General features: G+C 41.3%; 1 protein-coding gene across 1 annotated transcript in view; it reads left to right on the plus strand.

Moving 5' to 3' along the window:
• The window catches only part of LOC311023650 (semaphorin-3D), a 75,768-nt gene that overhangs the window by 31,872 nt on the left and 20,742 nt on the right, over nucleotides 1–23,154 (plus strand). Inside the window, exons 2-10 of the mRNA XM_084025625.1 lie at nucleotides 14,582–14,736; nucleotides 14,812–14,874; nucleotides 16,813–16,932; nucleotides 18,542–18,632; nucleotides 18,874–19,002; nucleotides 19,412–19,554; nucleotides 19,783–19,897; nucleotides 20,533–20,602; nucleotides 22,188–22,332. Coding sequence (XP_083881751.1) covers nucleotides 14,582–14,736; nucleotides 14,812–14,874; nucleotides 16,813–16,932; nucleotides 18,542–18,632; nucleotides 18,874–19,002; nucleotides 19,412–19,554; nucleotides 19,783–19,897; nucleotides 20,533–20,602; nucleotides 22,188–22,332 — 1,031 coding nt within the window. The remainder of the gene's footprint in view (nucleotides 1–14,581; nucleotides 14,737–14,811; nucleotides 14,875–16,812; nucleotides 16,933–18,541; nucleotides 18,633–18,873; nucleotides 19,003–19,411; nucleotides 19,555–19,782; nucleotides 19,898–20,532; nucleotides 20,603–22,187; nucleotides 22,333–23,154) is intronic.

The raw sequence follows: 23,154 nt of genomic DNA on the forward strand, positions 1-23,154 counted from the left end.
GTTTCACTTTGCAGCAAGCATTGACTTAAATAAACAAACTTTATGACACAAGCTGCAAAAGTGATTAACGGGATTTAAAGATCAATGTGAAACTAAAATAGATCATATAAAGATGTAAATAAACTGGAGAAAGGGAATACAATTAAATCATCACCAAAAGAAGAATAAAATCACTCAAAGTAGATACTAAAGGTCTTTTTTTGTGCTCAGACCAACGTGGGTGAATGAACAGGTTTTGTCCGGATGTGTCCTGACAGTGCTGTCAAATAGACGGTGGGAGACGTTGCTACCTGAAGTCACTAAAACAACAAACAGTTTGGTTTCAGACCTCACCCGGAATTTTGTGTTACTTGATACCTGGCTTGTGTTACCAGGAAAACATCACAAAGCAGGACGGTATAAGGTCCAATTAAGTCCCTTCTCTGAGGAAACCCGTACTTTATTCATTCATGTTGCAGGTTAGTTTGTCCAGAAACCAGCGCGAGTTATCTGAACCATTTTACCTGTTAAAGTGTCCTTAAAGGATCATACCAGTGTTACTACATGTCATTGTATTTTAGTATGTTTTATTGATATTTACATAGCTTATTTTAATTAAATTAAATTACAGGGCATAGTTAGCACACTGAGACCTGAGTACTGCATTTCGTTTATCATGTATGTTAATGACAATTAAAGCATCCTTCCTTCCTTCCTTCCTTCCTTGTCGACGACATCAGCCACTTGGCTTATATAAACCTCTACCATGTTTACCAAACTTGCTTTTTTTTAAAGATTGTTTGTTTGTTTACATTTTGTCCATATTCTATAAAAACATTTCAGAATGTACATGAAAATGTTTGTCATGTTTAGTTAAAAATCACCTCGTCGTTAAAATCCTCCTTCTGGCTCAAATTTGAAATTCAGTTCTTGTAAGGAACTATTTTTCCAGGCTTAATAACATTCGGCTCAATTTATTGTTGAACCAAAGTATAAAGGAGGTCAACAATTGGCTGAAAGTTACACCTACGGACTTGTGAGAATTTCAGGCTCGTACTAATATGACTCACCAGTCATCATGAATGAATGGTTTCCAACTTCTCAGTAGCAGGAGAAGCCTACATCTTCCTCATATTCATACTGTGACATGTTGGGAAGTTGTTCTCTGACCAGTATCTTCTTCACTACATTGAATTGCGGATCGTAAACCAACATTGAGCGGATCTCATACAAGCTTGTTTATTTCACTGCTTGCTTGTTTATTTCACTGCTTGCTGGTCCAATCGGAGCCAGACAGAGAGTGTGCTTGTTTTTGAGGTTGGCGTACACTGAAATGACTTATGTAAATGGAAAGCACCGGGCATTAACAACAAGTGAACCCAAACCTGGACTAGCAAGCAGCTTCGGATGCAGATGTGATTTGATATCAATGCGCACATTTTAATAGTTTTTTTTAGCGTAATACAGTCATTTAAGATCAAATAAACAACGTGGTGATTTTCACAAGGTTGTGTTCCCTAAACCCAGCCTGTTTTTACACCGTTTCAACATGAACGGCAGTGAATGGAGTTTAAAACAGGGAGGCTGAGCTGAAACACTGCAGACACTGATCCACATGCACTGATCATGTGTTGATGTGATGTGAGGAATCTCTGCTGATGGAGAGAAGTCACAATTAGACTGGAATGGTCATTAAAGCAACACTACGAACCCACAGCTGCTGATTCCACACTAAAAAAAATATAACTTCACTGTTAAAACAGCTGGAACAGTTCTATTAACTGCCGAAAGTCCTAATCCATTGCAGTTTTACCGACTCTTACACACATTTTACTTTCTTCTTTCATTCCTAATTGTTGCCTTACTGCAGTAAAACCACAAGTAGAACAATATCACACACCATCTCATAATAAAACCATCATATAAACAATCAAATATGAAAAAAACAGAAAATACCATGCACATAAAAGTTAAGCTAAAAACACAAATGAGCTCAAAATAAACTTTAAAGTGCCAAATGTGACCACAGATTTACAACAGAAAGTTTTTCCTCAAGGAGGGGAGCTGCTGATCAGCAACAATAATCTGTTGGTGAAGCCACACTTTATTAAAGGACTACTTCAGACCCGAAATTACTATTTGTATGTCAGTTGCTTTCACCGTGTTACTTTGAATTCTTTCTCTCATTTCTCCACGGTGAAAGCAGAATCTCCACGGTGAAAGCAGAATCTACAAACTGAAATAATTCATAATTCCATGATGAATTATGTTGAAATGTGTAAAAAACAAACAAACATTAAAAACAAAGTATGTTGAAAAAAGTATTGATATACAGTATAATGTCATTAAAAGTCATACTAGTAGTACATAACAACAACAGCTTAGAAATCCACAGGTGGGATATTAACAGGTGGACAAGTTGCAGAACAAATAAAAACATTTTTTAATCAAACCTAAAAATCTGAAGCTGTAAAATATAAAACATTTATGAACCATAAGAAAGTCAACATCTGTCCAACATTTAGGGCCCTAGTTTCGTGGCGCAGCGCAGGGTGGCGCAGGGTGGCGGAGCGTCTGGTGTGAACGACACTATCGCTTAACAAGGGCGCCGAAAGGAAGCGGGCGCCGAAAGGAAGCGGGCTCCGCTACGCGCCTATTTGCGGCACTTCCGCGACCGGTGTGAACCAGGCGTTAGTCTTATTCTCTATTCTAAAGCTATTTGGGAAAATGTTTGAAATTACATTAATCTGGAGGCTGCACTGCTGAGACTTCCATTGTGTGTACACTTGACAAAGGAACATGAGGTGCTGCTTGTAAGTCATGTTTTTTGTTCATCTTTGGCATTCTGCACCTGGTCGGAAGTCAGACATTTAAACTGTCAGGAACGAAGCATTTCTGAACCTAATCTCTTACACAGAAAATCTCTCCCATTCTCTTTTTCCGTGTCATCTGTCCATCACTGCCAGAAAGCCGACCCACTCTGCAGAAACTGCTATTTTGATTCTCTGTAAACAGTAACGCATTCAAAGTTGTGAAATATGTGTTTTCTTTTTTAAAGTTGTTTTTTTGGGCCATTTTTCCTCTTATGAGAGTGTGAAAGGGAAGAGAGATGGAGATGACATAAAGGGCCACCGGTCAGATTCAAACCCAGGGTAACTGCGGTGAGGACTTGTCTTCGGTACGTGGAGGGCCAACTCTACCACTGTGCTGCCCTGGCACCCCAAATATGTGTTTTCTTGACACCTGGTGGGAGGTTAATAATGTAAGATGTTTGCTATTGGACATGTGTGTGCTCAAAGACGAAAAAACGAAAGCCATGCTACACTGGGAGTTCACAAAGACAGCTTCCCGTGCAAAAAGTGCACTCATCAGCGTCTCATCACAGGCCGCCGTGTCAGGACTGCCGGGGTTTGGTTTCTATCACCCTGCAGACCTGCTTTCATTCGAATCCAAACCCTGAGCACACCAGCTGTGAGAGGCTTTGTTCCCTCTGGTCCGCCGCAGTAAGTGTTAGCATGTGCTAACTGAGGCCAGAGACGCTGCTGACTCACACGTGTTCACATTGTGAAGACATCTGTGTGTCTTCTTCTTTGGGATATCAAACTCTCCTGTGTTCAAAATAAATGTGTGTTGTCTGAGGAAGAAACTCCTTTAAGAAATGACGTGTAGTTTTGTTCGGTCATTATATATTTATGTAATATTTTTCTTCGGCTCTTACTGTGAAACACATGCTTGAATATAAATCTATGAAAATCCAACAAAGCCAAGAGTTTAACATCCCAACAGGAGGTTAAATAACAATAGCTTTATGCATGGGAAGGGAAACGGGGAAACATTGCCCATCAACTGTGACTGTGTTTGAGCACCAAACATCATTGATGTTAACACAGTCCACGTCTTCTGGTCCCAATGAAGTCCCATGAAGTTCAGCTGAGTCCATGATAAATCAGTGATGGAGCCAAGATGTGGACCCAACAGACCAAACAAAGTTTTATTTCATCCAACTTATTTTTTCTGAGACCAGGCATTTGGGAAGTTTGGGGGCCCCTGCTAAAGCTTCTGCCCCAGCGACCCGACACCGGATAAGCGGTGAGACCAGACATCAGACAGCCAGGAGCATGCTGGGTAGTGGAGTAGTCTTATGCTGTGTTCACACCAAACTCTTTGTGGAGGATGCTGAATTAACTCCATAATCATGGTGACCAGTAATAAGTGTGAAGTCATACTTTGTTAGGTCTGTCTGCAGGACAACAAGCTAACAACTTTTGAGCTACTATCTAGACCTCTAGGGGACCACAGACAGTCTCTGGTTTCTCCACATAGTCTGGTCTGGTCTCTGGACTAATGTGAGCTACTATCTAGACCTCTAGGGGACCACAGACAGTCTCTGGTTTCTCCACATAGTCTGGTCTGGTCTCTGGACTATTGTGAACTACTATCTAGACCTCTGGGGGACCACAGACAGTCTCTAGTTTCTCCACATAGTCTGGTCTGGTCTCTGGACTAATGTGAGCTACTATCTAGACCTCTAGGGGACCACAGACAGTCTCTAGTTTCTCCACATAGTCTGGTCTGGTCTCTGGACTAATGTGAGCTACTATCTAGACCTCTAGGGGACCACAGACAGTCTCTAGTTTCTCCACATAGTCTGGTCTGGTCTCTGGACTAATGTGAGCTACTATCTAGACCTCTGGGGGACCACAGACAGTCTCTAGTTTCTCCACATAGTCTGGTCTGGTCTCTGGACTAATGTGAGCTACTATCTAGACCTCTGGGGGACCACAGACAGTCTCTGGTTTCTCCACATAGTCTGGTCTGGTCTCTGGACTAATGTGAACTACTATCTAGACCTCTGGGGGACCACAGACAGTCTCTGGTTTCTCCACATAGTCTGGTCTGGTCTCTGGACTAATGTGAACTACTATCTAGACTTCTGGGGGACCACAGACAGTCTCTGGTTTCTCCACATAGTCTGGTCTGGTCTCTGGACTAATGTGAACTACTATCTAGACCTCTGGGGGACCACAGACAGTCTCTGGTTTCTCCACATAGTCTGGTCTGGTCTCTGGACTAGTGTGAACTACTATCTAGACCTCTGGGGGACCACAGACAGTCTCTGGTTTCTCCACATAGTCTGGTCTGGTCTCTGGACTAATGTGAACTACTATCTAGACCTCTGGGGGACCACAGACAGTCTCTGGTTTCTCCCCATAGTCTGGTCTGGTCTCTGGACTAGTGTGAACTACTATCTAGACCTCTGGGGGACCACAGACAGTCTCTGGTTTCTCCACATAGTCTGGTCTGGTCTCTGGACTAATGTGAACTACTATCTAGACCTCTGGGGGACCACAGACACAGGAGCCAACATTTGTTTCCTCCATTTCTGATTCAGCAACAGGAGGAGAACCTCAACGCTGATTGGCTTTCACATTACAGCGTCACACGAATTCTGCATATTTTCCATATTAGTATCTTTGCATCGACATTGTATGCAATGACAACACACAAAAAGGTTGCTTCCTGTGTGAACACGCCGTTCGGTCCCAGCTAGGTTAGCTTAGCTTCAATCTCGGCTCTCCTTCTGCGTCGGCTTTTCAGAGGCTGATCCTCTCAAGGTCTGCTGCACTTAATCCAACCCCCTCGCTTCCTTCTGCCATATTGATGAGTGTATTCTGTCATATTCCATAAGTCATTCCTGGTGTTTTTCCAGCTTGTAAATCATTTTGCTGTAAAACTCTTCCAACGTGTGTAGATTGACAACTCTTCCTACGTGGAAGGTTGACATTGAAAACACAAGTTCATCGCTCTTTTAAATCATCGAAATGAAGGTTCATTTTTTTTAAAGCAAAGATCCTAAGAAGATCAATATGATACCCAGAATGAATGATTCTGAATATTATATTCTTCCTCTACAGTGTGTTTCTGATCAACTCTGATGTGGCTGCTGTCAGAGTTCAGCAGAGAACCAGATGTTTTGTGAGAAACATCTGCCAGCACACACACACACACACACACACACGTAAAGGCGTTGGCTGTGGTTGGCTGTGTGATAATGTGTTTGGTATTTGTGAGAATCAGAAGTGTATGATGTAGAGCAGACAGGTGAGGAATCCTGTCACTTCTTATCTAATCATTGTGTTTTTATCTGAGCGATAACACACTGCTGAGTCCTCCCTCAGCAGGAGCTCCGTCAGTCACGTCATGTCAAACTGTGATGCAGCACACGTTGTGTCAAATGAACTCAAGGGGTGAACGGAGAGAAATAATTTCCTTTAAAGGCGTACATGGTGAATCAGTTAAACATTTAACATGACACTGATTGATTCATTAATAATGCAATCATTTTTTTGATTACAAGTTTTCTGAAATGTTTTTTGTAAATGTTCAAGGTATTATCCTATTATCCATTTCCAGATAAAACTTTATTATTACATTCATTTTAATAATACTAACTTTATCATTGAAAAGAATGGACAGATGAATCCATAAGGATCATAATCAGTAGTAGCAGCCCTGATGTATAAATAGATGCTGAGTAAATGACAGCTGTCAAACTCAAAGCAACATATTTTAATGACTTCATTAAGACTCAAAGAGAAAGTGTGTCCTGCCTTAACGAGATCATAACCAGCTTTGGAAGCTCAAATTAATAACAGGGACTGTTTTCAAGTGCTGTTCATAAATATTTAGCTGGGAAGATAAAATGAGAAAGAGGCTAAATGGTTTCAGGAGAAAGACTTTGGCTGTTGTTCTGATTGGACTCCGATCAAAGGTCTGTTACACTGAGCAGACTCTCTCTCTCACTCTCTCTCTCTCTCTCTCTCTCTCTCTCTCTCTGTCTCTCTCTTTCTGTGTGTGTGTGTGTGTGTATGTGTGCAGACTGAGATGTATTAAATAACCAAATATGGAGTTATATTCTGTGTATTAATTTGAGCTCAGATTGACATGTTGCAATGCAGATGGAGGGTGAAGCATCACATGCTGTGATCCACCTGGTTTCCAGTGAACTCTTCCCTCAGGCCTTCTTTTAATGATCAAGTCCTTCACCAGAGTAACTAAAACACAGTTACTTTCATGTTTGAAAATGTTATTATGACTGTGTTTCGTCCCCAGGAGAGAAGTAATAAAAGTCCCACAATTAAAAGAGTTGGCTGTTAGAAATGTACAACACAGTCTAGCAGCAGTTCATCAACAAAACTAAACCTAACGTTGGTTTTGTTGTCTAAACCTAACGTTGGTTTTGTCTAAACCTAACGTTGGTTTTGTTGTCTAAACCTAACGTTGGTTTTGACATCTAAACCTAACGTTGGTTTTGTTGTCTAAACTTAACGTAGGTTTTGTTGTCTAAACCTAATGTTGGTTTTGTTGTCTAAACTTAACGTTGGTTTTGTTGTCTAAACCTAATGTTGGTTTTGTTGTCTAAACTTAACGTAGGTTTTGTTGTCTAAACCTAATGTTGGTTTTGTTGTCTAAACCTAACGTTGGTTTTGTTGTCTAAACCTAACGTTGGTTTTGTTGTCTAAACCTAATGTTGGTTTTGTTGCCTCAACCTAACTTGGTTTTGTTGACTAAACCTAACGTTGGTTTTGACATCTAAACCTAACGTTGCTTTTGTTGTCTAAACTTAACGTTGGTTTTGTTGTCTAAACCTAACGTTGCTTTTGTTGTCTAAACTTAACGTTGGTTTTGTTATCTAAACCTAACGTTGGTTTTGTTGCCTAAACCTAACTTGGTTTTGTTGCCTAAACCTAACGTTGGTTTTGTTGCCTAAACCTAACGTTGGTTTTGTTGTCTAAACCTAACGTTGGTTTTGTTGTCTAAACCTAACGTTGGTTTTGTTGTCTAAACCTAACGTTGGTTTTGTTGTCTTAACCTAACGTTGGTTTTGTTGTCTAAACCTAACGTTGGTTTTGTTGCCTAAACCTAACGTTGGTTTTGTTGCCTAAACCTAACTTGGTTTTGTTGCCTAAACCTAACGTTGGTTTTGTTGCCTAAACCTAACGTTGGTTTTGTTGTCTAAACCTAGCGTTGGTTTTGATGTCTAAACCTAACGTTGGTTTTGTTGCCTAAACCTAACTTGGTTTTGTCGTCTAAACCTAACGTTGGTTTTGACGTCTAAACCTAACTTTGATTTTGTTGTCTAAACCTAACTTTTGTTCAATGTAAAAAAAAAATTTAAACACTTTCATTCCTTTCTAAATTCTGAAGGTTTTTATTGACGTGATGCAGAACTCTCCTTCCTTGGTCCATGCTACATCCTTCTACCCTGTTTAATCAAAATCCAGCTGGTGGTTTCTTTTGTAATCTTGTTGACAAACAAAATGAAAACATACCTTCCTTGGCAGAGGAATAACACAGTGTCACCGCAGATTGTGAAATAGTCACGAAATGTTAATTAATTGATTTATGCACATGGACACATGGAACGGTGGCGTGGGTTTTTAACTGGTGGTTCAAATTGGTACGAGTGGAGTGAAATGTAGTTATTTAATAGTTCAGCTTGAGTGAGCTAATTAACAGCAGTTCTGAGGATTTTCTTTCCATCTTGGCAGCACATGTTTCTGTTCAGGATCCTACACGATCACTTCATATTGTAGCCTTGTGCACACACACACACACATGCACGCGCAAGCACATGATGCACTTTAATGAAGCAAATCCAGGTTTAATCACCTTCATGATTACAGGCAAACATCATTCATCACAGGGAACAATCAGTCACACACACACACACACACACACACACACACACACACACACACACACACACACACACACACACACACGTATTTGGTACAGGTGTTTGTCACACACCTCAACTCTCCCCAGTGTGTGCTCCGCCTGAAGTATTTAACAAGTGTTTGCCACACACACACACACACACACACACACACACACACACACACACACACACACACACACACACACACACACACACGTACATGCTTAGTTTAGCCTCAGGTTAGTGGAAATGATCATGTTGGTGAGACAGTAACAGGACGTGAGTGAGTGAAACAGCAGGAAGTCAGCGTGTTGCATTCATCGTAACCGTGACTCTCGTTAGCCCCGAACATGAATGAAGTTAATCTTGACTCACCATGTTTTCAATGAGCATGAAACAATCAGATGTTGGAAGGGACAATGACGTCACATCCACATTGATATTTTACAACTGTTCTCAATAGAAAGTGCTCTTGTTTGTCTCATTGTTTCTTAGTTGAAGTGATAAATGTCACCACTAATAAACTGTTATTTCAGTAGTACACATGACGCACAGTCAGTCTGTTTTTTGTCTGAACCTAACTTTGGCTTTGTTGCTTAAACCTAACTTTGGTTTTGTTGCTTAAACCTAATGTTGGTTTTGTTGTCTAAACCTAACGTTGGTTTTGTTGTCTAAACCTAACGTTGGTTTTGTTGTCTTAACCTAGCGTTGGTTTTGATGTCTAAACCTAACGTTGGTTTTGTTGCCTAAACCTAACGTTGGTTTTGACGTCTAAACCTAACGTTGGTTTTGTTGTCTAAACCTAACGTTGCTTTTGTTGTCTAAACCTAACATTGTTTTTGTTGTCTAAACCTAATGTTGGTTTTGTTGCTTAAACCTAATGTTGGTTTTGTTGTCTAAACCTAACGTTGGTTTTGTTGTCTAAACCTAACGTTGGTTTTGTTGCTTAAACCTAATGTTGGTTTTGTTGTCTAAACCTAACGTTGTTTTTGTTGTCTAAACCTAACTTGGTTTTGGTTTTCAAACGTTTACACGTTCATAGGTTATCATGCAATGGTTTTACTGGTCTGGCCCAATTGAGATCAAACTGTGGTTTTAAATTAAACTGAATTTGACATATTTGCTGTATATAATGTTGCTGATAATACAGTAATCCTCAACCACACAAACCAATCAGAATCAATTACCATCAGCTCGGGGCCTTGATTGAAAGGAAAAGCAACATTTAACCATTGAAGTGAATTGCTTCCAATATACTTCAATACTTCACAGTCAAGATGTTTTTACAGTTTAATACATTTTTTAGAGGACTGCTGACTAAAAAATGTGGGAGGTTATACAAGTTATCAGGAAAACTAATGGAAGGCTTCAGGGCAAAAAAAAAAAAGAAACGTGACAAATTTGACCATCCAGCAGTCCAGTGTGACGTAAAGCGTTTGGTTTCCTCTCCTCTCCAGTATTTCATGTCAAGCTTCCCGCCGCGTCCCCCTCGGGGAGAGTGCTTTGAGACGTCTCCTGCTGAGTTTTCTTTCATCATGTGGTCTACTTCCCATCGTTGGCTCCCCTGATGCATGGGATCTCTCGGACTCAGTGAGGCAGTGAAACCCTGCTCCCTTTAATTGTGTCCAGCTCTGCTCAGAGCTCCAGAATGCTGCTCACACGTCAGAGGTGAAATGGTGTTTCCTCTCGCTGGACGTCGCTTAGGATTTTTAGAGCTTGTTATTTAACTGGCATAAAAACATATGTAAAAATATACAATATATATTCTCATGTCCTTATTACTGATACCCTAACCCTTTTTGCCACAATAGCTCAGAACAGCATAGTTAGATAGTTGAATCCTCAGTATAGAAATATACTTTATGAATCCCAAATTGAGAATTGACTGTTACAGCAGCAGGTTATTCACAACAGTAGTAGATACACAGTAAATATACATCTTAACAACACAGTCTCACGGCAGATTTTGAAATTACATTGAAATCTACTAATTTGTGTACATGGACATGAATTTTGTTGTTTTTGTGTCGCTCAACATGACTTTCATGGATTTCAATTGAAAGTTTTGTTCTGAACCACGTTTTCATTCCAGTCAGTGGGGACATTCCACTACAAACCCACAGTTAGATTTGGCAACAAAATGTACGTTGGCTTTAGTAAATAACAATGTAAACTATAAGTAATATATCTACGGAAACTAACCAACTAACTTAATTCTTAATAAAGACCAACAACTCTTTGGGATTCTGGTCTTCTGAGGCCTGTACTATGAAGCGAGTTCAACATACCCAGGGTATCTTTCAGAGATCCAGCTTAATAACCCTAACAAAGGCACTCAGAGATAAGTGGTCACATGACGCTGGTTATCAACTCGTTAAGTCAACCAGGGTTTCCCTGTCGAGCTATGAGTGTGCACATGAAAGAGGCGGCGTTTGCAGCATTTGACCAATCACATACATGGATCAGTCTACGGGCAGCGGAGCGCCATATTTCACGTACGAGGAGCGAACCATAATCTTACAGAAATAGGAAGAAGTTAAACATATAATACAGGTAAAAGGCAACAATTTCATTTGCCAAATGCAGGAAGGACAGCTGGCAAAAACTCACCGACTGTTTGAACGCGTAAGTCATATTAATAGTATTAATAGTCGTATAATATGACTGCACCATCATAAGGACACTAGTTGATCTTATTGATTAAATAAATGCATTAACTGCGCTGATAGCTCAGTGGTAGAGTTACCGGCCCATGTACCGATGCTCCCTGCAGTGGTCCCGGGTTAGAATCCGCCCTGCGGCCCTCCTTTAAATCATGTCATCGCTCTCTATCACCCCTTTAACTCTCACGCTGTCCTCCCGCAATAAAAGGCCAAAAAATAACTTTAAAAAATGAATGTGTTGCTGAGATGTATTCTTCTCTGAACACTCTAGTTCTCCTAAGAGCTCACGATCAACTGAGCTTCCTTTTTTTTATCCGCGCACCGAGTTAGCTAGGTTAGTTAGCTACGTTAGTCAGCTAGGTTAGTTAGCTAGGTTAGTTAGCTATGTTAGTCAGCTAGGTTAGTTAGCTATGTTAGTCAGCTAGGTTAGTTATGTTAGTCAGCTAGGTTCGTTAGCTATGTTAGTTAGCTACGTTAGTTAGCTATGTTAGTCAGCTGTCCATTGAGTGTCAAGATGAAACATCTCTGGGTGTCATGGAACCCGTTTTCCCCACAAAACAAACGTATTCCATATATGTGTGTGTGTGTGTGTGTGTGTGTGTGTGTGTGTGTGTGTGTGTGCGTGTGTGTGTGCGTGTGTGTGTGTGCCTCCATGTGTGAAAGCCATCAGTGTGTGTGATGTAGATGTATAGGATCTAACGTGGAAACATTTGGAACAGTTTACATATAAGCCGTCTGTATAATGTTTCCAGAGCTCTGATCACATTTGCACATAAGGAAAAACACATTTTGTTTCACAGCGCGAGTTCATTTAGTTGAGTACATAATCTGGATATAATGACAACAAATGTGTAGTTTAAGTGCTGAAAATACACGGTTTAAACTCACAGTTTGACATGTGACTTGCAAGTGAGACTTTTTAAATTGCGTTTTGCTGCTTATTGAAATTGAGAGACGAAAAACCATGTTGAATTTTTAAAAAAGTGAAAAAAGTAATTTCTTTAATAAAAAGCTTTTCTAAATCAAGTTTAATTTAGGTGGAATCATCGAGATATTTCTATATGCATATACAATTCTGTATTCATTCTTTTATTCGTATTATCACGGAAAGAAAATGTAAAATGTCAGTTCCTCAGTTGTGTGCTGTGAAACGTCTTTGCTTGCTTTAAGGCAAAATATTCCAATTATTTTTCCTTTTCACCAAGTTACTGAAGTTAAAATTACCTTTTTAAAGTGTGAGTGTAATAAATCTGTAGTTAAGGAATAAGTGTCTTTGTACGAATGCAACTTCAATAGGAATGGATTTAAAAGGCATACAGGACAAAACACTTTCATGTGACTGATTTATGTTTTTTGTGCTTAAGTAAGATTTGTCTCGTCAGACTGAGGAATCACTTTCATTCATCACCTCGTTTATTATCTTTCTAGAAAACTGCTTCTGCAGCTGATGATCAGGTCTTTTTCCTCCTGCAGGTATTTGGGTTAGCGAGCAGAAAGCTGGTGATTTACTTCTTTTTAAATCGTGGTGAAGTGTAACAAATGTGCCGTGCTGCATTCAAACGCGTCTGTGTCTTTGGAGCAGTTTCTCTGTCCGACTGTCTTTCATGGTTAATTTCCTCCGCTCATTCAGCTGATTATTTGCAGAACAGGCAGGTCGCCATGGCAGCCTCACAGGCAGGAAAACTTTGACAATTTCAAGATTAATTCGTCGCTTTTACGCAAGTTAACTTTTACAGCTGAAGAGAGATTTTTGCATATTGGAGACTTTTTTCAAACTGTTTAATGAGTTTGGCGAAAATACACTGCAGCTGCAAATAATGAATGGAAGTGATTCAATGTTACTTATTGTTTATGTTTGCAAGGACAACACACAATTAATACTAGTTACTAGGAGCAGGCAGCAGGGAAACAGGGGAGCAGTGCAACAGGGGAGCAGGCAGCAGGGCAACTGGGGAGCAGGGCAACAGGGGAGCAGGCAGCAGGGCAACAGGGGAGCAGGGCAACAGGGCAGCAAGGCAGCAGAGGAGCAGGGCAACAGGGGAGCAGGGCAACAGGGGAGCAGGCAGCAGGGCAACAGGGGAGCAGGGCAACAGGGGAGCAGGCAGCAGGGCAACAGGGGAGCAGGGCAACAGGGGAGCAGGCAGCAGGGCAACAGGGGAGCAGGGCAACAGGGGAGCAGGCAGCAGGGCAACAGGGGAGGAGGGCAACAGGGGAGCAGGCAGCAGGGCAACAGGGGAGCAGGGCAACAGGGGAGCAAGGCAGCAGGGCAACAGGGGAGCAGGGCAACAGGGGAGCAGGCAGCAGGGCAACAGGGGAGCAGGGCAACAGGGCAGCAAGGCAGCAGAGGAGCAGGGCAACAGGGGAGCAGGGCAACAGGGGAGCAGGGCAGCAGGGCAACAGGCAGCAGGGCAACAGGGCAGCAAGGCAGCAGAGGAGCAGGGCACTCAGCAGAGTTTCAGGGTTCATTTACTTTGCTTGTTCAGGTCGTTTTCTGCCTGCTTTAGCAGCGACTCCCCAGAGAGGGAACCGCTCTGTGTGTGTGTGTGTGTGTGTGTGTGTGTGTGTGTGTGTGTGTGTGTGTGTGTGCAGAAAATACACCATAATTAAATCATTACTTTTTAGAGTGAAGACTTTGAAAGTTAGGATTACAGTCAGGATATATACAACATTTGGAGCGGACGTCACCGCCGTTGTGTATGTATTTTGATGCTAGAAAAATAACAGAAACAAGTTGAAATTGATTAAAAGAAAAGATAGCCTGACAAACAGACTGGAGGAAAACAAGAATAAAATAAAGTCAAAATAATAAAAAATAAAATTGACCAAAAATATAACCAAAATTATTATTATTATTATTATTATTATTATTATTGTTGTTGTTGTTGTTATTGTTGTTATTATTATTATTATATATTATGTTACTGTTATTATTGATGAATATGTAAGTGGTCCCTTAATGTTCAGTATTACATATATTGCTGGGTAGTTGCATCATATTTTATAAAATGATTGTATGTTTTGCCCATAAAAAAGTAACTCAAGGTGTTTAATAAATGTAGTAGTGAAGCATGAAATGGAAAAAGACATTTACTCTGACTTGAGTAAATGTACTTAGTTACTCTCCAGTCTCCACTGCTGGGTGTTTGCCATTGAAGGGAGTTAGAGAAGACTTAATAAAATTACTTACATCCTCTCATCTGTGTCTCATCTCTCTCAGATTTGAGGAACAGTTCGGCCGTCTTCTGGGAGGGCGGAGTCAGTGGCGGATACCAGGCCTTGTTATTGGACGAGGATCAAGGATGGCTGCTGGTCGGAGGGAAAGACCACGTTTACCTGTTGAAGTCAGACAGCTTGGATCTGCCAACGCATACGGTGAGACATTAAATCAGAGCTTCTCACCCCCCCTCAACAATCCAACCAGTCTGACTGCTTCATGTCCTCCATCAGATCCACTGGCCTGCTGCCAGAGAACATGTGGAGCACTGCATGCTGGCAGGGAAGAATATGGAGGTAAGTGGCTTTAAATGAAAACCAGCAAAAATTTGAGACCATCTACAGATTTAAACAATGCTCATTGGTTCGTTTTTGTCTTTTTGTACCTGTAGAATGTGCACGCTGTTTGGAAATGTGCTTGTTTGTTTTCTTGCTTTAAGTTACGTGAGAGGATGGATACCGCTCATAGTCTATATATGAAGCCTGCAGCTAGCTAGCCTAGCTTAGCATAGGAGGATGGATACCTGTCACCGTCCATATATGAAGCCTGCAGCTAGCTAGCCTAGCTTAGCATAGGAGGATGGATACCTGTCATAGATGGTGAAAGGACGGATACGTCTCACCATCTATATAAAGGCTAAAGTAAGCTAGCTTAGTATAGAGACTGGAAACATGGGGTATCAACCAACAAAACCCCCCTACAGAACTGTAGTCGACAGGTTTAATCGATTCAACCAAAATGTAAAAAAGTGTAAAAAGAGCTGAATCAAGTCTTTGTGCTAAACTACACTGTAGTATTTCATAATATATTCCATTCACAGAATATAACAGTGATATTTCAATATAATACAGTATTCAAAATGTCATTGCAAAACGAATGCAAGCCATGATAACTATACACTGTTAAATGTGACACGTTGACATTACTTAGAAAGCCAGACCTCTACAATATTAAGCCACTCCTAGACTGCCTACATGACATCAAAGCCTGGATGTCTTAAAATATTCTTAATTTTAATGAAAAAAGACAGAGGTCATGGTCTTTGGCGGCACTTCTGTGACCCCCCTAGTTGATTTGGGTTCTTTGGCACAACATCACAAGCCAATTGTGAACAATCTGGGGGTAAAGGTGGACGCAGAGCTTAAATTCGACAGCCAGATTAAAGCTGTGGTGAAGTCTAGCTTTTTTCAATTGAGGCAGTTGGCAAAAATTAAAAGCTGCTCCTGACAGTGCCTGAAGCCAGGCTGAAGCTCAGAAGGGAGCGAGCATTTGCTGTCGCAGCTCCAAGACTTTGGAACGGATTGCCGCTGCACATGAGACAGGCCTCTTCACTGTCTCATTTTAAATCTCTTCTTAAAACCCACCTCTTCTCTTTGGCTTTTGACACCATGTAGAGTGTTGATTATGTGTATATGTACATACTTTTTACCTTTTTATTTTTTATTTTTTTTATTATTATTTTTATCTTGTGCGGGGATTATTTTATTTGAGTTTTATCTGATTTTATCTAGTTTTATTCGCGTTTTATTTGATTTTATTTGATTTTATATTTTATTCTATCCTATTGTGTCCATCATTGTTATTGCCCTTCTGTTGTGTTAAAATGTATTTATTTACTGTGAAGCACTTTGGAAACCGTTGTGTTATATAAATAAAGTGGATTGGATTGGATTGGATTGGATTACATAAAATAATCTTGGAAACCGGTTATAAAAGATAAGAAAATATAACTATTATTCTTAAGTTTAGTTGACTTTATATATGTGTTAAGTTTACTTAATTGTATTAAGTTTTAAAAACAGCGAGTATAGAGAGGCTAAGTCCCGCCACTTCTGTGTTCCTTGTGGGACCTTATTTTGGAAAAAATATGTACAGTTGTCAACGGAGACCAATTATTTTTGATCCTGTTTCAACCGTACCATGAATCACACAGATGATGTTTGTCAATTTAAAAGATAATGTTTCAAATCCAGAAAGTCTCTCAGTGAACTACATCTCTGGTCTCACAAGGTACGTCTCCAACAGAGCAATGCAACTAGGAGCCCGTCATTTACTGTAAATGTACAGTCGATATAAACGTAACAGTGTTTTGACACTCACATCCAACTATCAGCAAGAGCCTCCCAGACCGTCTGCTTAATGAGTCATGCCTCTGCATTGTTAGTTCATGTTACATGGTAAAGTAATATCAGAAAACAATGTTGACATTGATTGTGTTTTTATTTCATTTCCAGACTGAGTGTGCCAACTTTGTGCGGCTGCTGCAGCCTTTCAATAAGACCCATGTGTATGCGTGTGGTACTGGCGCCTTCCATCCACAGTGCACATACCTGCATGTGGGACACAACACTGAGGTATTCCTACATCTGTTCACCCCTCTTATCAGGACGCTCTCAGTCCAAGTAAACTCCAAACTCAACTTTACAGTGCTGTTTTGTTTGTACTAATTCTTGTTTTTTGGTGCATTTTTCCTGTGGCTTGTTGTTATTAAGTCAAATTCCAACCCGTTGTCACTGCCAAGACATCAAATTATCAGCTTAGTCAGGTCTCCTCGGTGTCTGACAGCGACAGCCATTTAGCGTGTGGGTAGGTGCGTCTTTTTGACACATTATGGTTAGACAAAGAGACGTGGTATTAAGAGAGGGATAATTAATTCAGCGAGGGGGGCTTTACCCAGGAGATCGTTGTTGCTGTGTAGACATGTGACTCGTTAGTCAGTCAAGTTAACGTCAACCACGCTCTTTCCCTCAACCTAACAAAGTGGTCTTGTTGCCTAAACCTAACTTCCTGTGAAGTTTATTTTGAAAAGATGAAGTGATAAAGTGACACTCGAAGGGAACGAAGAGCATCGTAGTTTGAAGCTTTGCTCTGATCAAACTGTCTTTTTTATTATCTATGTTTTATTTAACCCGGGAAGAATCACATTGAGATAGATATCTCTTTACAAGTGAGCCCTGGCCAAGGCAGCAGCACACAGTTAACATAATAAAGACAGACGAGGTAATAAATAGATACATACAAGAAAGTTAGAAATTAAAACCAGGAGCAGACCATGTGGAATGGGTGAGATCTGACTCAGACTCAGTGAGTGAAATGAAAGCAGTAAGTTTGAGTGATCTCTGAATCTCATCCAAAGCAGCTGGAGCACGATGAATAAAAGCAGTCTTTCCAGACTCTTCATTGATGAAACATTTTAATCAATATATCTCCTTGAGTGCAGATTATACTTGTCTATTGACTGTTAAAAGACTAATATGTACAAAGGAAGCTGGCCAACTATACAGCCTTCAACATTAGCCAACGCTTGTGCTTTCTTATAAAGTGAGGGCCAACCAACCATTTCATACAGTGTGCAGTGATGAGTGGAATGATTCGTATATGAATCTTAGAGCAGAGTGATAAACAGAGTCTAATGACTGCAGAAGAGCCATGGTAGTATGTCTATAAAAAAAACAGTCTTAAACAGGTAAAAAAGTAGCTTCCACCAGCTTTCTCTTAGCTGATAAACAAGCACTGTTCCCGAAATAAAACCCTTAGCTTAGTCAGCAATTGCATAACATGTAATTTAAATGATAAGTCTTATGACACATAAGATGTCTTATTTGACACATTGGATGAGAACGTGTTGGTAGCCTCATATTATTTACAAATTTAATGAAATAAACTCATTAATATCTACAGTTTCTGTTTAAAAATAACTCAAACATCAGTGCTAAACATCTTGTTTGTTGGTGCATTTTTTTGTCCAAATATGGACATTAAGTGGAGTCAAATTCCGACCCTTCCAATCCAGTGTAGGTCTCCAGTTATCGACATCATGTTTGGTGTCAGAATCAGTCAGGCGCTCTTTGTGGAGCTTTCGTTGTCATTCATCAGCAGGAAGAGTTCCTCTTTGCCCTTGTGTTGATCACTCATCCTGAGTTTGTGTGTGGTCCCTCTGTGTCCGTCCCTGTCGTCCTGTAGGAGCCGTTGTTCATGTTGTCCCACACAGTGGAGTCGGGCAGAGGCAAATGTCCCTTCAGTCCCAGGGAGCCCTTCACTGCTCGGCTGACTGGTGGGTCTCACATTAAATCACTTCTGTCATCCTCTAACAGCCGTGTTCATGTTCTGGTGACACTAATGTTCTGCAGCACACAATCCCTCCAGTGTCTCGCCGCTGGCAGCGGGCCGGCTGTCCAGCTGTGGTCTGTGTGGGCCCGGCGGTTATTTCACATGCTGACGTCAGCTGTTGCCCACGCAGACATTAAACCCATCACAAAGAGGCTGTGGATCTGACTTTGTCTCTGCTTTTCTAGATGGGGAACTTTATGCAGGTACTTCTGTAGATTTCATGGGAGCCAACGCTGCGATCTTCCGTACGTCCGTCGAGGGCGGCAGTCAACATTACATCCGGACCGAAGCGTACGACCACAACTGGTTCAACGGTGAGAAGCTCCGGCCTCATTAGGAGCTCTTTGTGCTGCTCAGTGCAACGTTAGCATCAACACAATTCTCAGTTTCCTGAAGACCGAGGTGCAGTTTAAATATGAGCTGCAAATGAAAGTGTTTATTGCTGCTGAACTTGGAACAAGAGTGTATTCAATCTAGAACATTGAGTGGATCACCAAATACAATTAGAAATAAACATTAGATATGAAATAAGAGACATTAAACATTTATTTATAGTACATTTCAAACAGAGTCAAAATCATATTTGTCCCTCACCATTGACTACCGTATGTAGTTTTTCCAAAATAAGGTTCCATGGGGGACAATCCCCTAATCCTAAACCGATGAATTGACCAGCACACCAGACTATCAAACCGAAATGATCTCATGCCCTCTCCATCTCAGAGCCGGAGTTCGTGGGCTCCTTCTCCATCCCCGACACTCACAGTCCAGACGACGACAAGGTCTACTTCTTCTTCAAGGAGCGGGCGGTGGAGGCGGGACAGTGGGACAAGCGGGTGTACAGCCGCGTGGCTCGAGTCTGCAAGGTAACAGTTTTGAGCAGCACGTTTCTTCAGACACCGATGGGTGACGCTGTTTTATACAGTCAACGACCTGGAACCAAGTCAGAATGAGTAACTCAATGCTGATTGGCTAGCTTTTAAGAGGGTTGTACAGATCTTTAAATAAAGTGACAGATTGTGATTGGATTTCTTCCGCCCTGTCTTCTCGTCGTCCTCCACCTCGTCTTCACTTCATTTCTGTCTTGAATCCAGAATGACGTGGGAGGGAAGAGGAGTCTGATCAACCGCTGGACCACCTTCCTCAAAGCCCGACTGGTCTGCTCCGTCCCCGGTCCGTCGGGAGTCGACACGCAGTTCGATGAGCTCGGTAACTCTTCCCTCCTTTTCCTTCCTCGTCGGGATCGTCGTCTCCCTCGACGACCTCTGATATTGTCATGTGTTGTTTTTCTGACTTCATCATCCTCTCCCTCAACGGTCCCCACCTTTCCTTCCATCTGGTCTCCTCCCTTGTCTTCTTTCACTCCCCTTGAATTTTAAATATATATATTTATATATACTTTTTACTGCAGTAAATAAGTACAAACACAAAATGTTCAATACATTGACATTTATTTTCATTTGTATTATAATAATAAATATTTATTTTATACACCCAGTGAAAGTAAAAAAAGGGAACTGAAAAGGAAAAAAACATATTGTTATGGTTTTTCATATTCATCCATATATATATATATATATATATAGGCCTATATATATATATATATATAAGTATTACATTATGATAATAATAATAATAATTAAATGGAGAAATAAGCAGCTAATTGATGTATTATTAGCAAATTAAAACTAAACTTAGTAAAACATTTGATAATAGACAGTTGATGATTGAAATGATTCATTTCAAATGTGAGCGTTAGGCTACATCTGACAGGTCGGTGACCTTGTTCAGTGTCGATGATACATCAGAGAAACTTCACTCACTATGTTGAATTGTTTTTCTAGAGGACATCTTTGTCCTGGGAACGAAGGACCCTCAGAACCCCACCATCTACGGCGTCTTCAGCACATCCAGGTGAGAGGACATCCAGATGAACGTCTGGTACTCAGTTTGAATGAACAATCACTCTGATACAATGACTTTTAACCAGTGTTTGGAATAACGCCGTTAGGTAACGCCGTTATTTCTTCAGTAACGGGGTAATCTAACTAATTACTGTTTCCGTCGTTACAACGCCGTTATCGTTACTGAACGTTAAATGCGGTGCGTTACTATGAGTTGAATTTGTCGGTTGTCGGTTAAAAAAAAGAAGTCAGGATCGTGTTCTGCTTGCGCGCCGCTCGTGCCTGGTCTCGGCAGCCTGTTGTCCGTGGAGAAACGTGCAAACTTGCCGCGAGCTGGAGCCGGAGTTGGGGCTGCTGCTGGTCTGAGCGGCGCGCGAGGGCCACGCGGGCCCCGGTGTCCCGCCGTTCTGGTGTTGGACGGGAATCCAGCTGTGGAGCGCGGATGGTGAAGACGGTGGTGATGATGATGATGAATGGCGCGGCGGCTCGTGGAGGCACCGGGGTCTCGCCGTCATTATGTCTACTGCTGTGCGCTCTGACCCTGTTTTGTGATATATGACAGACACAGCGTCTCCCACAGTATAATTTCTCCTCAAGTTTTAATTATTCCCGCATGCGAGGTGCGGAGAATGCGATCTCAATTATTATACACAAGACTACACGCTACGCGACTATAGGAGTAGACTACAAGACTACAGTTTGCCATCTCATTACAAGAAAAATCCAAATTCTTTGACATAAAGCAACTTTTTTTTTTACAGTAACGCAAATAGTTACTTTCCCTGGTAACTAGTTACTTTTATTATAAAGTAATTCAGTTACTAACTCAGTTACTTTTTGGAACAAGTAGTGAGTAACTATAACTAATTACTTTTTTAAAGTAACGTTCCCAACACTGCTTTTAACTGAATAGCATGACTTGACTTATAGTCTTTGAAAATGACGAGAAAACATGAAGGACTTCAACAACAAGCCTCATAAATCATAAATGTGTAAAACATTTAAAAAAAGTTTTAGTTCATTTCCCCACAATGGAGAATACTAACGATTGATACGAACTACTAACTATTTATTTTTCATTTTGTTTGGTCAGTCACATTTTGTCTAAAAATATCATCTTTCTAAAACATTTGTCTAAAGATTGATTTCACAATCAAATGTCTTTAGACAGTCATCAGAGCAGAGCGCCTCCTTCACATGCACACTTTTAGCCAGGCCGCCACGTGCACGCCCAGCAGCGTGGGGGGGTCAGAGGTCAGCTGTGGTGGGTGTCGGGGTCAAAGGTGAAGAGGCCCAGCCGGTTGTGTTATTGTAACCCTGATGTAATAAAACACTCCTCTCCTGTCCTCCCTTCTTCTTCCCTCACCTCCTCCCATCCCTCCTCCCTTCCTACCTGAACTGCTTTCTATCCTCTCCTCCTTCTCTCACTCTCTTTCTCATTGCTTATTTGTCTTTGAGCACCTATAAACTGCACAAGATGAAGTACTTCTTGTATTTTTCTTCGTCCACTCTCCCTTCTTTCCCCTCTCTTCTTCTTCACTCTCATTCCGTTGCTTTTAATCTCGTCCTGAAACCTCTCTTCTTTTCTCCTCCAGCTCTATATTTCGGGGCTCGGCGGTGTGTGTTTACTCCATGGCGTCGATCCGTGCCGCTTTCAACGGACCGTTTGCCCACAAAGAAGGTCCCGACTATCGCTGGGTGGAGTACAAAGGCCACATCCCCTACCCGAGACCCGGCACTGTGAGTAGACACTCCACAGACAACACACACTCCAAAAAGCACCTCTGGAAGGTCAACCGGTCCAAAGCAGATTTATTCATATCGCACATTTCATAGCCAAAGGCAGCAAGAAGTGTTTTACAGACGATACAAATGAAACAGATGACAAAAAAAGCAGCAAACAAAAGCAGACAGAATAAAGGAATTGTCAAAAGGTTGGTTTTTATCTTGGATTTGAAAGTGAGTTTGGAGTGAATGACTTTTGGTTGTGAGCTCTGAGAACAGCAGACAAGTGTGAGCTTCAGTGCAAGACGAGCAAAAAGGAAACCAACAGCCGCCAAGCTTTTACAGCCATAATGCAAACTCAATAAAGGGGAGCACATTGGAAAGTCTCTGTTCAGCCAAATCACACAAACATGGTGACGCTGTAAGTGGGCTTACTTTATATCTAAGTGGCCTGCAACGGTTGCATGGCAACGGTACACATAAACATGGCTGCTGCTCTGACCATCCTGCTACGATGATTTGAACGTGAATGTCTGCTCCTATTTCATTTCAAAGTTTATCCCCTTAATCCTCCAGCTCACAACAACTGACGGCGTTGTGTCCGGGGGCTTTAGAGCTAAACTTAATGAAAAAGAAAAAACTAAAAAACTACCCTCACACCTAAAACTCTCCGAAAATGGCCCTTCAAGGGGAGCGTGTCAGGTTGGTTACTCAGCTCACTGCTGGGGGACAGGACGGCGTTGGTGTTTGTGTGCAGCGTTTCCTGTGAGATGGGAACACATGCGATGGAGCCGTGAGAGGCGTGACCTCCGCTGATTTAACACCTCGCCAGTGAAC

The sequence above is a fragment of the Eutrigla gurnardus genome (genome assembly GCF_963514095.1).
Source record: "Eutrigla gurnardus genome assembly, chromosome: 2".
In the NCBI taxonomy this organism is placed as follows: domain Eukaryota; kingdom Metazoa; phylum Chordata; class Actinopteri; order Perciformes; family Triglidae; genus Eutrigla; species Eutrigla gurnardus.